Below are 19,386 nucleotides of genomic sequence, written 5' to 3' on the forward strand. Positions count from 1 at the left end.
TGGATGAAGACATTCTTTGGTCTGACCAAATTTGAACTGAAACAACCATTATCCCCACCATGGATGCCATGGGGTGCTACAAACAATCTTGCTTTTATTTAGTTTTACAGATCAGGTGTACTCGCCAGAATTCACTGGCCTGTATTAAACAAAATGGTGTCAGGTGTGTGGCTGAAAAGTGTGGATATTCCCATTTGTTTAGTTGTCCCACTGAAGTGTGAAAAACCTACAAATAAAACCTATTTATAAATCAAAAAGGCCAAGTTACCTAAAACTCCAAGTTGGTCACACTATTTCTTGCGTTCAATGGCTGAGCAATTCTAAAGGAATCTTTTGTCCAAGTTTTGGAAGGAAATGTGTCAGCTTGTAATTAGAGATGACTGGATAAAGTTTCTCATTTTTTTTCTCAAGAAGAAAGTGAACTAAACTTTTCTTTCAGTGAAAAGGAAAGCACTGGATGATGGAACAGTTTAAAACAAACTTTTTTTTGATGGAATGAATCACAAATCTTGTACAATACAGTGCAACAGAGTAGGGCCTACACACAGTTTAAAAAAAAAAAGAAGAAAGAAAGAAAAAGAAAAAAAAAACCATGACATCTCAAAAAGACCATCGGCAGACCATAACCAAATATTCAAAAACAGGATTAAATTTGTGGTGAGCCTTTCAGCCAACAAAGGTTTTACAACACCAAAGTCAGTGTGGTTGGTACACATGTGGAGAAGAAGTGAAGAACCAAAAGCAAATATTAACTGACTGGTTCCATGTTTAACTTGTTGTGGGTGTACTATAATGTTGACCTTAGGAACACAAGCTGTGTCACATGACAGCGATGTCACCAAGGACATTTCAAAGTATTACAGATTTTAAATTAACATAATTGTCATCAACACTTTCATGTGACTGTGAGTAGGATTTGCATTGTTTAACCCTCACTCACTCAGTCCACGCTGAATTTTTTGGTTAAATTGAATTCATTGCCTCAATGAAATGCCTAATATTTCTTGATAGAGTAAATCATATTTTCAAGAACTTCTGGGAAATAGGCTAAAATGGAAACCTGTATAATTTTGGCAATTTAAAAAATTAGTAAAATTAGAGCTTCATCATTTCCATTCTTATATTGTAGAGAATCTGCTTTATGTAGCAAGGCCCAGTTTCATAGTAAGCACAACACAATTATGCTTACTAGATTAAGATTACCAGTCAAATTATCATGTCACATTTTGTAACTAGTGTTCCGCACATTTTCCCTTAGCAGCAAAATGTTAAGCTATATTTTCTGCTTAAGCAGCTCTAAGAAATTGGGTCAGGATCGTGACATAACTCTTCATCAACATTTACAAATATTTCCATCAATAAACAACAAAATGTCCCTCCAAACTTCACTAAAACAGAAATACCTGATCCTGAGGGAGAAAAAAAAGAAGAGAGAGAATAGATATTTTGACTTCCCTTCCGTCTCTCATTTCATTCGAGTGAAAAGATCATCAGATAGCGGAGATGCTCGCTACAGACAGAGGGCTTTTATTCTGGACAATGACTCCGCTATTATTTACACTACCTTGACTAGAAAAGAGGCCCCCTTCCGTTGCATTTGTTCTCATTGTTTTCAAGCTATTGTCTCTCCGGACAGCCAGTTTATCAATGAGACAGGAACAGAGAAACTAAAGCCTTGGGGACTCTTGTTATTGATTTGGAGTTTTGGAGGAAGTGTTGTAAAGATTAACTGTAAGGATTATCTTGCTGTGAAGTTTGTTGCACTCCTGAGATCCTGGGTTGTACTTTTTTTCTTCTTGATATCAAAACATGAAAGTACAAAATGCAACCCAAGGTGTTCTGTTTTATCAATAACACCTTGGAGAAGTTCCAACATGTTGGATGTAATCAACTTCTTTCTGATAAGCATTTACCGGTACCAGGTTGACCGGCGTTGCTGGTAGCAAACTCCTGCTTAGCAATTCTACTTTCTGTTTAAAAATGTTTTAAACCTTGTATTAAAAACCCGAGTGACTAACAATTCTTACATTCATGTGACTTAACCACTTGAAAAGAAAAAACAAACTTTCCAACAAAAACATAAAACAGATGACTTACTTGTGTGATAATCCTCGTTCGTCACTAACTTTGGCTCCTGGTCTAGGAAAATTGACGATCCCGTGCAGCTTGAAATAAACGTCAGTAATAGCGCCAATGCTATTCTGTTGACAAGCCTCGTTTCAGTTAATAATCTCTCCATTGTTTCTGGCAAGTTTGTGGTGGTTTAGGATAGAAAGAATCCCTCTTCGGGATGGAATCACAGCTTGTGATGTTCTTGAGTCAGCGAGTTATGCAGAATCAAACGATGACGACGGTTATACTTTTCTTGGATGATGGAGTTCACAAGAAACTGTCTTTACTTTTTACGTCTGATGTTTTCTGTTGAGGAAAACAAAAGTATGGAAGTACGATTAGTACGAATCTCTGACAAAGTCTTGAAAACATCTTCCGGTCTCAAGCACTTTTATTAGATGATGAAGAGTTCACTAGTGGATGAATTGAATCATATGTTATTCTGATTCCAAGTTTACCTATGGCTTACTTCCAGGTTGATTAACTAATTTAGTTGAAGTTCAGTTATGAGATGACTCGGATAAAGGCATTTCCATCAAGAAATATAATTGTGCTGGAGAGAACACTGTCTGCTTCGCTAGCCTCATTTAAGGAATATAGTCTCAGGTCTGCAAGCAATTACATGCAGGCAACTGCCTCCGTTGCCCCTGGTCTTGGTGGCTGGTGCCCCTTCAAAAATTCCTTTTTTCCAATGGAGCTGCCCTTTTCAAAATGAAAACAGCCTTGTCCTTTCAAAGATGACATTCTATGCTCAATATGGTCTAACCCCTAACCTGGGGGTGGTCTGCACAGTGTCATGATAATAATAGCTAGTTTTATACTAGTTCAAATTGTTTGAGGAATCACACCTTGTGAAAAATAATCTTAACACTCCAAATGATGAATGAAGCTCCATTGTCAGTCATAACACTGTGTACAAACACTGCAAATTTGAATTACAGTTGCTCTGTCAAGCTAACTCTACATTTTGTGAAAGCTTTATTGTTACAAGCTCTTACTGAATAAAAGTACATGTACAACGTGTACATCAGATCAATCAAAACCACAAAGCACCCCTGTCCCCTCCAAAGGAATAAACTTTTCAACCATCTGACATAATATTTCACAAGTTATCCCCAAACCAGTTCAACTTTGCAAAAAGTGTCTGGCTCAACAACCTACTTTAGAAATGAGAAGAAAAAGGGAAAGGGGAAAGGCGGGAGTGGGATAATAGAGGTGTTGGAGACTGATTGGAAAGGGTATGGGTACAAGAGTGATCATAATCCATGAATAATGAAATGAATGGACAGAAAAATACTGAGGGTGTTTGTCACTTGTGAACGGAACTTTACCCTAGGGTTGTCAACTACATGTAGAACTTCAATCACAATGTGTAAAAGTGACCCATTTCCACACACAAAACCCTTTTTAAATGAATGACATACAAAACTTTGAGAGGTACTATTACTAATGCTAGACAGAATGAGGTCCAACAAGTCTAATATATTCCCAGGCCTGATACTTCACAGAGGCAATGAAGGCGAATGCCTCTATGCCCTCCGTCGATCATTGCCTCTGTGCCCTTGCCCTTTTCAAAACGAAGCATACAGGCCTGTATTCGTATCTTACTGAATACAACTTCATTTCAGAGGGAAATATTTCACAGCAAACATATTCTAGTATGAGCTTCATAATCAGTAAAGCTCTCAGACCAAAATTTATTAAACAATGTTGAAAGGTCTAGAAACCTCAATAAAAATTGACGTTCAACTTAACAGAAATCTCTTTCACAGACTCACTCATAAAGTACATCTACATGTAGGCAAACACTACAAAGCGTATTATTATGCACAGACTGCCAGCATCTACGGAGACTCGTTAAAGTTTGTTTACAGCTCTACATACGTGTAAATATAATGTGACCAGCAGAGAATAACAGAGTGCCCAACGTGAACAATACGATCGTCTTTGTTTGTCTGACTAATCAAATATGAAACATGTCATAAAAAGGCTTTTAAGAATATGTGATTATTCGTTGATTTCTATGTGTGAATACATAGTCATATTCTTCGCATAAGTGACGACTTATGCCAAGTACAAAGGCTTGATTTTGTTCAATACCAGTGTAAAATTCAATTGAATTGAAAACAGCTGATCTCAATATGACCGCTTGCTTTATACATTTTTTATTGGAGCAATCATAAGAAATTCACAAAAGAGTGAATGAAAGTAAAAATAATATTTGTCCCTGATGATCATGATGATATATTCCATAACTCAGGGTACATTCAACTAGGATACATTCAACCAGGTTTGTAACCACTTTTGTACCAGCCATTTCCAAAAGGGAAAGATACTTATTCTACTGCACTCTAACTTACTATTTTAGATATAATTTCCTCCAATAGTCTAACCATGATTTGACCATATCCAGAACAAAACTCTGATGTTGATTTTAATCTTGTTGGGAGTACGTGGCAATTCAGATATCCATTAAAAAAAAATCCACATGGCCATCCCTAAAATACATACGTAAATCAATACATATTTTGTCCGTTTGCACACGTGTCCAGCCACATGTGTACCCAACGGATCTATGTGTTTGTAATTTGAATATTGACAACTGCTTTATTGTGCTAGTCTGGACGGATTGATATTGACACCTATTGTACCTCTGAAGATTATGCATTGTTATTCATATAGATTGAATGCGTCAGCGACACATAAGCCCATGAACCCCTCCCTTCAATATGTATAGCCATTGTACTGCTAATAAAGCTTTGCTCTTTTGTAAAATCTCAGGATAAAAAAACGGATTCCAGTAAATCCTATCCCTTTAAGTCCTTAATCTCAACTCCAGGAAGAAATCCCTTAAGTAACTAATCCATGAGGTCACATGACTTTCCCTGTAAATCCTGGCTTGTCACACACCATGGAGGGTGGGACACACCATGGTTTACTGTGGAGGGGTGAAGCATTTCCTTAATCTGTTAATCCAGTGCATACAGCCAGTAATCACCAGGAGAGTCTAATCCCCCATTAACACCAATCAATCAATCAATCAATCTACACTATAGGAATGCCTTAAATATCACCCCCCCCCCACAAACAAAAAGCTTTTTTTATCAAAGTTTCTGCTAGTGCTACATTTGACCAATGCCTGTAGGCTTTTTACTGTGTCAACACATCACAATCTCCATTTTGTTTGGACTTCTCGAGAAAGAATTAAGCCCATTTAGGGTCATTTTTGCTACTACAAAGCCATACACAGCCATACAATCCAAATGCTGATTAAGACCATAGTTATATATTGTATGACGTGGTCCTTGCTCTATGGTCCTAACAACCAAAGGACACGACATACCAGCACATATACCTCAATATCAAGGCTGATTTTTATTAACATATTACAAAAATAATCGCTTCTGAATTTCTGAACTATTTCTGTAACCTTTAACAGATAGTTTCGCTGATTCATCTTGAATACAAAAAACATCATTCATGATTCGTGCTTTGCTTGTACAAGCACATCCAACCCCAAACTACCGCGGAGCACTGAAATTCAGCAATCCGAGATGAACCCTGACACAGGTGCTTACACTCCATAGATCTCTGAAAATAATTTATCTCTGCAGTTTTGACACTTGGCCAAGAGAACACGCTATCCTGAACCCTGAGATCTGAATGGTCGTAGTTCTTGCACAACTTATCGGTGGACTTACGGAATGCCCTACATCAAACAAACAAGGATCCCCACTTGAAGCACGCTCTGCTCTCTGGATCTAGATTCTAGTTGGCTTTGATATCTCTGATCCAGTCCTGTTTATTTTATCTCTCTTTATTTAAACATCCAGGGGTTGGCTTGTATTTTGTACTTTTTTTCAGTGTACAGGCCTCATACAGAGGCAACAAAGGCGATTGCCTCCATGCCCCATGGTCATTGCCTTGGTGCCTTTGAAATGCTTCAGTAGAAGTTTACAATTTCCTCATAGGGTGCCCTTTACCAAGGAAAACAATGCCTTGGTACTCTTGCCCTTTCAAAAACAAAGCATACAGGCCTGCATTTTGTACTCCTTTCAGTGTGTAAAGCAATGGAAATCATAAGCACAACTGACCTGAACTCTGTTTCAACATTGTTTTATCAAATTACAACATCAAAGATATTTTCAAACTGAAGAACTGGCGCAACTGAAAATGATTTTTTCGAGTTGCAAAGTACCATTCAGCCATTTGTTGACTACACGGCCACTATCCCTGCAGAGTGAACTTTGATCCGCACGCACTTCAACCTGAACCTCAAGTATTTTGCTCTTTACACATTGTTCTTCAGACACACTTTACACACGAACCAGACCCGCCTCTCTTGATAAACAATTTAACCCATCACGTAGGTATTTGGAGAAGTTGCTTCTGAGAAGAAGAAGCACAAGTGGATTGGTTCCAGACCCACATCCTGTGTAGTGAATGAGGGCCAGAAAACGCTTTGTTGACCCAGTATCACCTGATCAAAGAGTGGTCTGTTACTACTCTGTTGACGCTCGGATGTAGTATGAACTCTAAACATTGAACAATGGGCATCATGAATAAACAATGACTAACAATACCCTTTAATGGACCTGTTGAAATCCACTGGATGGTCATGAAGTAAGGCCATGGGGGTCACCAGACAATTACTGTACACAAGAACAAAAAAGAATGGGGGAGTAATGCTTCAAGAATGGATACCTTGAGAGGGTTTAAAACCCTGTGGGGGCAATGAACTTTGCCTTTGACCTGTGTGAAAAAATTAGTATTTTGAAGTTCAAGGGCTGGCAAAATATGGGGACATATTTGGCACTAAATCGAATTATCGAGTCAGATAGCTTTAGCCAGCTATTCTGCAATGTGTCAAGAAGTGCGAGAAGAGTGAAGATACACAACAAGATCAATCCAATGTTGTTTTGGGATGTTGTTTGGGTTTTTTGCGAGTAGCAAAACAATTCAAATGCAGATTGTAAGAATTTAGGTTCATGTAGGCTAATATGAAAAACCTTTGTGATCGCAATCAAAACATGTTGACTGATAAAACAGCCGAAATGCTGGTGGGTTGGGTTTGGCTCTACTGAATCTATCAAATGCAGGCTAATTGTGAAACAAACAAACTCCCAAAACCTAGTACAACCAGGAAGCACAAGATTGAAAACTGTTTTCACTGGACTTCAGAAGTGACTCAATATGCTGAATTTCAAATGCATGGTCATCATGCATTTTGTGTAAGACCATGACCATGTCCTTGCTCTATGACCACTGCTAAGACAATATGAAGTATTGAAGCAATTAACTTCTCATCATTATTGGTGGGAATGGCAATGGTACACAGTGTGGATGCCACGTGTGTTCAGTTTCCCCCCAAACCAGTGTCATGGGGAGGTTAGGTCCAGCTGTCACCGACGACCAGCAGAAGCACACACAGGAAATACACACCTCAGGCCCAATTTCATGCACAAAATGTAGCTAAGCACAAACAAATTATGCTTACCAGAATAAGGTTAGCAGCCAAACTACTGTGTCACCTGGTCACATGTACAAAACGTGACTGGTACTCTGCTCATTTCTGCTTAGCAGACAATTGTTCAGCAATATTTTCTGCTTTATAAAGCAGCTCAATGAAGCTACATGTATTGTATACCAAGAGGGGCTGTTGGGTTGGGCTCCATGGATAAAAAAAACTGCAGTTCATGGTACACGATGACCGACCGTGAAAAATGAAGCCACCAACACCGACTGACCTCCAGCAAACAGCAGAAGCCAAGCCGGTATCAAATTATTATAGTGACCACATGTGCAGAGTGACCTCAAAGACAGGCTGACCACAAGGCCAAAGTTAAGAGAGGCCAGACCCCAATAACAACTGCTGATGACAGATATATGTACAAACAGTCAAATAGATGGTGTGCTAACAAGACCTTTTTATGAGTAAGAAAAACGTGGAGACACTTCTGCCATGGAGCCTCATTGTAGTTGTACATAACCCAGCCTGGCTTGAATGGTCTAAAAGTGGAATTATCATAATTTAATCAGTGGATCAGAAAACCTGTGCCTTCTATCACACAAAGATCATTCATAATAATTTATTGCGCTCTCTTTCAAAAGCAGTTGTTCACAGCAGGTTTATTTCATCAAAATGCGGCTAAATTTACTTTTCTAAGAAGAGGGCCAAATTAAAAATATAACCATAATTAAGAAAACCAATGAGCCTTTAAACCCCTCCCAATTTAAATTGCTTTAAATATAACTTCTAGTGTGTATTTTTGGAAGCAGCAGTTAATAAGATTTTCAAAATAGCCCACACAATTAAGGTCCTACAGGTCACATTAAGTGCAAACTTTTGTGCAACTCATTTAAACTATTTTTAAGCTAGTATAAGTTGATCTTATAAAACACCTCTAAACTTTACCAACATCCTGTATATGACACTCAAAAAAAAAAAAAAAAAATGAACGGATCACATAGAGTTGTAAAATGCTGGAATCACTACAAGATCTCTTTAACATTAACGCAAACTTGATCATTGCCATAAAGATGTATTGAGGAAACAATAGAAGTGTAGACTTTGTGTGGCCACATTATGTGGGCGCTAGAGCGAACAACAACGCTTCCTGCCTACTTGCAAGCTTCCTATGGGGGATTCTATGATAAGGCATTGAGGACCAAGGAGACTGCTGAGTACCGACTACTAGGACCAGATGAGTGATAGGACATCGACGCTAAGCCAAATGAAAATGTCAATCCGATTAATCAGGTCATTGGGTAAACCCAGCTACTTGAAATGTCCCGGACTAATTTAGTTGATCTTTATAGAAACAATCTCAGGACTGTGTTATTTCAATTACGATCTAAAGTTTGAATGTCAAAGTCAGTGGACACCCAAGTCGAGTGTGGCCCCCCAAAAAAGTTATTGTTAACCCAGACTTGAGTTTCTTCTTGACTTGACAATCATCTAAATTTTTGATCTGTCAAATCATGGTTGAACATTAAGTCATCAAATGTCAACAAGAATTTAAGTAGTTTGCCAGACACTGGCAGAAGAAGAACTTCACCATGAAGGAGGCTTGATACTTCATAGTTCGTAGAGGTAGCCATCCCCATACATGTCCTTCTTAACCATTGCCTTGGTGTGGTTGGTGTTCAAATAGCAATGAAATATTCCTTCAATAGTGCCCTTTAAGAAAAAAGCCTTACACACAATCTCAGGCCCACAGAAGGGTTTGCAAGCAAAAATCTGACGTTCTCCCACAACATTTACTGCTGTAAATAAAAATTCCAAGTATAAAATTCCAAGTAGTCAAAATACAATCGACACAAACCTACAAACTCTTCTCATCTTTCAGGCCTGATACTTCACGGTGGCACTGCAGGCGATTGCCTCAGTTATTGCCCCCTGGTCATTGCCTTGATGCCCTAAAAATGCCCCAGCAGAAATGTACAATTTCCTCATAGGGTGTTCTTTACCAAGGAGAAAATGTCTTGGTGGTGCCCTTGCCCTTTCAAAAATGAAGCCAACAGGCCTGTGCTTTATTTGGTGCCCCTTAAAATAAAATATTAGAATTTAGAGTTTTGACAATGGTGCTCGAGTTGAATTTTCAACCAGGGCCAAGAAAGCCCTGTCCGGAACAGCAGACCTGCCATATGTCTATCAAAAACTCTTGAGATGAAAAAGGATTTACTCAAATTGAGCATTGATCAGCACACATCACCATCCGGCTCTAGGTTCTCAATACCATCACAGATCATTTGCCATACCTTGTCAATTGACGCTCTACCCGAGCTGTTGCTGATGGCAATCTTCAGGGTGCAGTTTTTTTCCCTCCTCTTAAAAAAACAACAAATTCTTTTGCAACTTTGCTCTGATCATCAGAATATGACCCATAAAGAAAGAATGCTATCGGCAGTGTCAGACTGAGCTAGGGTGTTTGTTAGAAAAAAATCTGAGTACTTTCTGACACCTAAAATGGTGATAAAGGTCAACAACTATTATGAATATGATAATTTTCATTCACTTGTTGACTATATTGCCAAATTCTTTCCCTACTTTGATTTAACAGTTCTATACTGGATCAATGGTTTGGTGAGATGGCCAAGAAAATCATGCTTAGCAATAGCATTTTGGGTGCATGCTTAGCATGATTGGACAATGGTACTCCTACAACCATGCTACAATTATTAGGAATAGGACAATGGTACACCATGAAATTTAAAGTCGTAGAGAATAGTAACTCTCATGGTAAGTGCTTAGGCTCAAATGTATTGACCTGCTGCAACATTCTGATGTAAATTCTACAGTTCCAATCAATTACCTGGGGGCTCTATTTTTAACATTGTCAACAACTTCATTGCAAGGGTTTTTACTCAGATTGGGATGGACATTCAGTTGGAAGAGAGTAAAGAAAGCAAAGCGGCCCAAGATAGAAATGTTAAATGTCCGTTTGGTCATGAAAGCTTTTGGAGAGACATCACCTTTAGGAACCATTCAATTTATCCATTAAAATCTCAATGATGATGGAAATAGCTGAAGGATGGCTGGCTCTTTCATGGCGACACTTAAACACACAGAAGGTCCCTGCTTGATGTGAACACCGACTTGTTCTCGGGAAAGTAACATTCTGTAATAATCATTATAGTACAGTCCTGATGATGGTGGTAAACAAAAGACTGGTTTCTGTATGGGAATTCAATTCCTTGAACCTTGGTCAAGAAGCACCTGGCGTGGCCAATCCCCACCAGGACTTGGGACCCTTCCCTGACACTTTGGCAACAGCTGCTTGGCATCCACAGACAGTTTCTGTCCCCTTGATCTTTATCTTGTTCGGAAATTTGCTGAAATATTGCTGAATTAATTTCAAAGGGCATCTTGGGATTTACGAATCGTGGGGTTTTGAAACTTTGACTAGTTACGTCTGGTCCCTGAGACAAAACATTTTAGTGCGGACAGCTTGACGACAATCCTAAAGTAAATGCTAAAACTTGCAGGTTTGACAGCAGGACATCTGGAAATGTGCCGATTCTAGCAAAAACAACTGGTTTGAGGTGTTTTGCAAAGAGAGGGGGAAAGTGAAAGTATTACTTTTCAATAACTGCGGAAGGGACAAAGCTGGAGTGGTTTCCTTCCTGTTCTATCAAAATGAACACTTGCAGGCGTACACACTTTGGGAATAATGTAAAACTACCAACAGACACTCACAAATTTGTTCTGTTAACAAATCTTTGAAATTTGTGAAAGTGTTGACAAACTAGTGACTGTCCATCACAAATTTTTGTGAACAACTGATTTTTGTTCTTTAGTATTTTATATTATGTTATTTTCTTTAAGCAAAATTATGTTATTTTCTTCAAATAAATTTGATTGAGGCACTTGCCAAAACTAAGTGCTTGTGGGGAGAGTGCAGCTGTTTGTAGTTCATGAGTGCAGTGTTTTCATCAAAAGAAAAGACTGTAGCGTCACCAAGAGTTTTACTTTGACCATACCATAAATATTACCTTCCAAACATGATGAGGGACAAACACCTCTGGCGTGACGTTGTGCATGGACTCTCGGTTGCGACCGCTAAATGATGATGATGACTATTACATCATATTAAGAAGTTTATCTTATATCTATATCATATGGCTGGAATAGTGACTTTAAAATCCAGAGTGCTGGAGTTCATGGAGGAAGGTGAGGTTATACACACAGCAACCCCAACACAGGAAACATAGCCACCAAAGACTTCACTTAGTTCCGTCATTCGGTAAAGGGTAACAGGTAGAAACAGGATCTGCATAGTCCCTGCAGTGCTAGGTATGTGTTGTGTAGGTAAAGGAATGGGGGTTAAGGGCGAGGTGAGAGGCTAAGTAGTACGGTGTCACATTCACGTTTGTGACGTTTACTAATGTTTCCAGGAAATAGTCATCAGGAGCAGATAAATTTCTCATCGTCCAAAAAGAATGGTCTTCATCCATCATCAGAAATATGTCTGATTTAACGATATCGTTTTAAATGCCACAGCCGTATCCCAAAATTTCAAAAGCTACAGTGAGAAATAATTTTGGAGCCATTCTTTCCTTAGTTTAACATTAATCCTGTAACTGCACTTCAGCAGTTTATAATCTCATTTTTTGGTACACCTAAACAGTATATTCGAACACTCAAGTCTACAGTTTAATATCAACCAGTCGGCCATGTGAGCAATCCCTTCATTTTGAGTCATTCTTTCCTCGATTACAATCCTTAAAAATACACTTCAGCAGTTAGTATAAATAATCTCATTTTTAAATCCACCTAAACAGTATTTGATTGGGCACTCCTTTGATTGAATACTCAGTCAGTCCTTACTTTATGGTTAAATCAACCAGTCGGCCATGTACCGGTAAATGCATCCACTTATGAAAGGACACGGTCATTTCCACAGGACTGTGCTTCAATGCTTTTATGAATACTGAAACAGTAAATGAACTTACACTACAGAAACTATACACATATGTTCATTGTATATGTTCATTTTGCTAAACAGTACACAAGTACAGTACATTTACATACTGATGTGCAGATGCTGTACATGTACCTGTACACGTACACCTGTACTATACTACACATGTACTACACACAGTACATGTACATGTATATGTATGTATCGATGATGTAAGCAGTTAAACTATGGTAACACTGTTCAGTTGCCAGCACGCAGCAGCACTGGCACTCACCAAAGCACACTCCTATGTACTCCCATTCAAATCTTCACATAAACTCAAACCATTCCACTCACAAACTACTGATATTCGGACACAACTTACCCAATCATTTCCTCACTTTATGTTCCTGGTATATTCCTAAATAAAAATCCAGAGAATAAGTTTACATCGATGATGGCATTTAGAATTCCACCAGAGTCAGTCCAGCACAAACACTCAACCCTACACAGTATTCTACAACTAAACACTAACCACTGAATGCAAACCCCTCTCCCAATGTACACAAATGCTATATCAGCACATCTGCATATGCATCACACCACACAATTGGACTGCTCCACTCTGCAGTCCAAGGGGTGTTACAACCCACAGGAGGGTACGCATGATTATTCAGTAGAAGTTGGTGGACAATTTGACAACAGCAGGTTTCGTAATCTGGAATAAACAATGAGATTTCACCCTAAGCAAATATGCTACCTCGAATAAACAACTGGTTTAAAGGCAATATAACATTCACATTCAAAGCCAAGTCCTTTTAAACACTTGGAGTGACCCACCCAGCACAATAAGTCAGGTTGTAAGCTGATTACTATGCACACAATAAAATAACACCACTGCAAGGTAAGGACCAATACTTTTTCAGTTGACTGCATCACTGCATCATACATAGCACTCAGTTTGAATTCAAATGGGTGATTCAATGGGCGTTGTGTACAAAGTTTGCGAATAGGGTAGGGCGATGGACAGCTCACGCCTGACACGGGTTTCTGGGTTCATGTGTTTCTAGATTCAAAGATCGGCCCCTTGGAGGGTGTGCCTATGCCCATCCATGCATGGATCTTGTAGTTGACTGGTCCTTTAAACTCAGTCTACCACCAGCATGTACTTCTAATGTCAACAATATTTAAAACACAAGTTAACGCCTGTGGGTAATAGATTTCAATTATGCCATGAGTGATAACGGGATGATAGTAACTCCACATAAGTTCTTTAAGAATTTTTCGTTTTAGAATGGTTTTAAAACCTTACTGTTTGTGTACATTAATAACAAAATTTGTAAAGCGCTGTCTATCTAGTATGACCAAACATATTCCAAGGCGCTGAAAAAAGTACACGTTATATAAAAGTGTACTTGGGCTAATAAAGGGTTTATACAAAAGTGATTTCTGAGCCAGTATATAAGTGATGTCCCTTAAAGTTAAAACTTAAAAAAACTAAGTTTTTAATAAGTCAGTAGTGTTTCACAATGACTTCTAGATTTAGATTATGTTACCAAGTTTACTTGGAAACCATACAGTACATTGACTCATGGAGGGGGGGGACCTCCACGATTGACTAGAGTTGAGCAAAACAAAACAACAAAGATTAATCAGAAAGTCACTCAGCAACCTTATCTGTTGCAAAAACAAGCCTACTTTTTCAAGCTAAAACACTTATTTGTACACAAAAAGCTACCACACAAACACTTAAAAACAGGCCTAATGCACGATGTATTGTAAACTACCATTTTGACATGGTCAAGCATTGCGTGACAAAACGCACACAAGCCTGCACAGTTGTACAGGTTTATTTAAAGAAAACCTATTCTATGAATTGAAAACAAGATTTTTCCATTGGGTAAACCTTTCTCCTTACCTTGCTATTGTCATGACCACACAATGGATAAATTCATAGGGGGTGCATGCAGTACACAGTGCAGGCTCCACTCCAGTGAAAAACATCAACAAGCAGAGAATAACAATTAAAGCTTTCTGGGTAAATTAGGTACCCAAGCTAAACATCAACGAGTAACCCTTTAGTTGTTTTGCCAATCACCAGTGGAAGAAAAAGTGAAATGAGAAACTCATGTCACGCACTATTAAAACCCTTCCGATGAAACTTGGCATATCTGCAACAGTACCAGTTGGGCAATATCCTGTCCACGCAATGATACTGCGGAATTAACATCCACGACTTTTCCTTTTGACGCACTGGTGTAATGAACTATCTACTGACCATATAAGCATCAAACCATTCACGAGATTAGCTGACCACTACCTGGCTAAACTAATCAACTCACAAGATGATGAAGTCCTTAAAGACACTGGACACCTTTGGTAATTGTCAAAGACCAGTATTCTCACTTTTATCCCAACAAATGCATACAATAACAAGTCTGTTGAAAATTGGTCATCAAAGTTGCAAGAGAAAAAACGAAAGAAAAAAAACACCTTTGTTGCACAAATTTGTGTGCTTTCAGATGCCTAAAAGGCTTCAGGCCTGATATGAAGTCTTTTTATATTTGAGTGAGAAATTACCTCTTTCTCAAAAACTACATTACTTCAGAGGGAGCTGTTTCTCACACCGTTTTATACTATCAACAGCTCTCCATTGCTCACTATCAAGTGTAAGGTTTTTATGCTAACAAATATTTTGAGTAATTACTATTAGTGTCCAGTTCCATTAAGTGGAAAAAAGTTAACAAATGGGATAGTGGTCAATGACCTGACTGCTGACTTGGCTTGGTCATAAGGTCAACACCTCAAACCACTGGCCAAGCTAATCACAAATAATTACACAGGCGACCCTTCAAACATGTATTCCCATTATCTGGGTACAAATCTAATTTACACCCTTGGTCAACTGGGAATAATGACACGGCAATTCGGCCAAAAACTTTCTCAGTTCACTAGAAATATGAAGTTTAATTCACTGGGAATTTCAATGTTCAGACGTTCCAGGGTTTGCCCTTAACTTTTTTTTGGGTGACTGGCCAGCAGGACCAGTTCGCTTGTCATTTCACTAGTCTGCCAGATTTTTCAGTCCATATTTTAAATAAGATAGGGATGCTTTTAAAAAATTTAATAGTGATGTTTGTAGTTATTTGGTACCTCCGAAAACAGTGTTTTCTAAAGAAGAAATAAATAATAAACATTTCAATACTAAACTAGCCAGCCAGACCACTTGTAATGAATTTGAAGTGGTCCTCTGGCGTTTTAACTGGCATTTGGCCAGCGAACCACTGTTACGTAAGAATGTAATTGCATTCCGTGCTTCATAAAATACAAAGATGCTTGCTATAATTTGAACATAGCAGAGTTGTTGTTGAAATAACATATAAAACATCTTGCTCACTGACATAATTAAATGACAATCCTCATTTTGAAAGTCATTATATACCAAGTTCAAGGCCCTAAGCGAGGTACTTGAATATGGGAAATTGTGAAAGGAACCGTTTCCTCTACATCACAATTCCTGTACAGCGTATAGGCAATCCAATATATCACAACAGGTGTTTTTATTTTACCTTTTAAGGCTCTTAATTGACCTTAAAAGAAAATTGATGTAAATCTGAAAGCTGGCAAAATATTAGGTTCATACCAATACAAAACCTCCAGAGAAATAATTTCTGTCTATGAAAGATTGTCAAAGTCCAAGTAATATAGTAGTTAAAGAACCCACACATCACTGTTGCCTAATTCCAAACCAACTGTTTGCTTTGTCGTTTCGAGGAAATTTAAGTACTGATAGTAGAACTGAATTCACAGTACGATTAAAACACAAACAATATTCTGTATCCCCAGACCAGGATGCAATATGAATCTCTTCAAACCAGAGAGTTAATAATCCTCTGGGGTTTTCCCTTGATAATTCCTTCTACACCTAAAACTGCAACTTCCTTCCTTGCCTTCTCTCCATGGGGTTATTGGATTGTATAGTGCTGAAGTTCACTTTTCTGAGAGTCCTTGGCCAGAATTAATATAATAAATTCTTCCTCAATGTATTCTAATATTATGCATGGGCCACCAAATGATCTGCTGAATACCCTCTTTAAAGATGGTTTAAATCAAAACGAAAGAATAAGTCAATTATAGGCCTATAAACTGAAGTTCTACTTTCATGTCAACTACTACTGTTAAATATGGTCTTGGCTCCGCAGAACTCTTCCAGCCAAAGCGATGAATGCATGAATCACATCATCAGCAAGGAATCAAGGATGAAATCCTACATCCTGCTGTTGCTAACAGACATTGTATCCATGGTGATGATGGAGAAGTAGGACAGCTAAGGGACGACCTCATGGTAGATTAAAGGTAGACGTGCACATGCAGTGTACATGTATGCCAAGTCAAACAAATGTCTTGTCACAAAAAGTTTTCTTAATCAGGACCCAATTTCATGGAGCTGTTTAAGCACAGACAAAGTAGCTAACTGCTAAGCACAACAAAATTGTGCTTACCAGATTAAGGTAACCAGCCAAATTGCTATGTAACTTGAAGAATTTGTGACTGATATTCTGCTCGTTTCTGCTAGGCAGCTCTATAAAATTGGGCCCAGGAGAAGGGAGTGAAATGTTTTCAGCAGAGAGAAAGTTTAAAATTTGGGCCCAGGAGAAGGGAGTGAAATGTTTTCAGCAGAGAGAAAGTTTATAAACACTTTCGTTCCTTATTTTGTATGGCAAAGACAAACAACATTTATTTTATTTGTCATTTAACTGTGATCAATTGTTGTACGGTACTTGATGAAGTATGCAACTTACGAAATAAACGACTGATAAATACGCCCTTCTCAAATGATGTCACTTTTTTATCACAGGCATCTTGGAGTACTTAGGTGTGTATGTCACACACATTATGTTACTTAAACTGCACAACACCCACTAAGTAACACAACGCTGGATGTTACTTCGCGTGCCTAACCCACTATTGTCTGTAGTACTCCACAAACCTGCGTACCTCGAAACTGCACTGCTGTAGAAATTTGACATAAGCTCTATCTTGCCTTATTCTTTGACATGCAAGTTTACACCATGTGTCAACTCAAAGTTTGGACTATAAATAAAACAATTACACAGTATAAACACTTATGACCCACTTGTAGTGCTCTTTGCCACGCCCCCTTTTGCCATATTGTACTTGGGTAAATGTACAAGATGACCTCCGAAGAGTTCTCAAAGAACTTTAAACAAACCACAAGGGAAACTGAATGGGTAAATTATAAATAATTTGGGGTTTTATCAATAAAAAAAATTACACAAGAGAGGGATTTCAACCTGCAACATCCTGTTAAACGTACCAGTGCTCTACCAACTGAGCTATCTTGCCCTAATGTTGGTGGTCTACGCTATTAAAGTACTTGAAATTAACGCAACTCTTTTTCTATAAACTGTTTTATACCCCTAAAAATCATTCAGTTTGGTTATGTTGTTCATATTAAAAGAGATGATTGATGTCATTTTAAGATTGTTAAATTACTTTTTTAAAGTTATCTTTACTATAATATTATTCCAACACAGAAATCAATGAACAAGTTAAGACTTACAAATAGAGTAACAATAGATTTAGTTGCAGTCTCATTTAAGGCACTGAATAAAATGTGACTTTTATAAAACACAGTGGCGTGAATATAATTATTGTCGGATACACTCCTTCAAGCAGTGTGTCCTCGTTTTACGCCTGGCTCTGCTTAACTCAAGACCTCATAATATTCCTCAACATCACGTTCACAAATCACCGCCACGTTTACATCTCTCTATAAACCGACGGCCAAAGCTCCCCCGGTATCTTGCCATCCAATGAACTGTATCCAACCGTTAAACCAAACCATCGGAATTGAAAATCTAATGCAAGCAGCGGGGAGCCAGTGATAATTTTCCATGGTTCCTGTCCCACAAGGTGATTGAGGTCAGTGATGCTTAGTACAGCAGTCGAGGTAACTCATGTGAGCAATGGTTAAGAATTGTCACTTATCTTTTAATGATTAACTTTGCGTCTACCAACTAACTTGACACTTATTGTTTGAATAGTTCACCTTGCAGAAGCTTAATTCTAAGGAAATGGTCAGGCAGTTGAGAAAGATCATTTTTATGACCTGCACTTTAAGCTCTGGATTATTAGAGTAACCTCAGAAGTACATTATTAACAAGATATTAAGCGTCTAAGAACCACAGGGTTTGCGCTTTTTTTATATATTTTTTTATCACTAGACACCAGGACTAGTTATCTTGTCATTTCACTACTCACCCAGCTAATTCACTCGTCCAAAATTCAAGAAAAAGGGAAGCCTTTAAACAATGAAGTAGCCAACAGGACCACTTGGAGTGAATTTCGACTGGTCTTTAGGTGTTTTAACTGGCATTTAGACAACTCTTTTAGGGAGAACGCTGCATTAAAGGGAAGGTACACGTTTGGGAATTGTCAAAGACCAGTCTTCTCACTTGGTGTATCCCATCATAAGCATAAAATAACAAGCCTGTGAAAATTTGGGCTCAATCGGTCATCGAAGTTGCGGGAAAATGACGAAAGAAAAAACACCCTTGTTGGACGAATTTGTGTGCTTTCAGATAGGAGTAAAAGACTTCTAGCCAGAAGTATTTTATTATTTTAGTGAGAAATTACCTCTTTTTCAAAAACTAAGTTACTTCAGAGGGAGTTGTTTCCCACAATGTCTTATACTATCAACAGCTCTCCAATGCTTGTTACCAAGTCAGTTTTTAAGTTAATATTTGTTTTGAGTAACTACCAAATGTGTACCTTCCCTTTAAAAGTAACAAGTTTCACAGAAAACAAACAGTGCAACATTTTCTCTAAAACTTTGTATTTGACTGAC

At 38.2% G+C, this 19,386-nt stretch overlaps 1 protein-coding gene across 1 annotated transcript in view; it reads right to left on the reverse strand.

Annotated features, from left to right (window-relative positions):
* Positions 1-13,058, reverse strand: part of LOC139941326 (semaphorin-1A-like) — a 66,894-nt gene extending 53,836 nt beyond the window's left edge. Inside the window, exons 1-2 of the mRNA XM_071937760.1 lie at positions 12,901-13,058; positions 2,098-2,418 (exon numbers count right to left, since the gene is read on the reverse strand). Of these exons, the coding sequence (XP_071793861.1) occupies positions 2,098-2,239 (142 nt within the window). The 5' untranslated portion in view covers positions 2,240-2,418; positions 12,901-13,058. The remainder of the gene's footprint in view (positions 1-2,097; positions 2,419-12,900) is intronic.
* Positions 13,059-19,386: the final 6,328 nt, after the last annotated feature.

Source organism: Asterias amurensis, chromosome 9, assembly GCF_032118995.1.
Source record: "Asterias amurensis chromosome 9, ASM3211899v1".
Taxonomy (NCBI): Eukaryota; Metazoa; Echinodermata; class Asteroidea; order Forcipulatida; family Asteriidae; genus Asterias; species Asterias amurensis.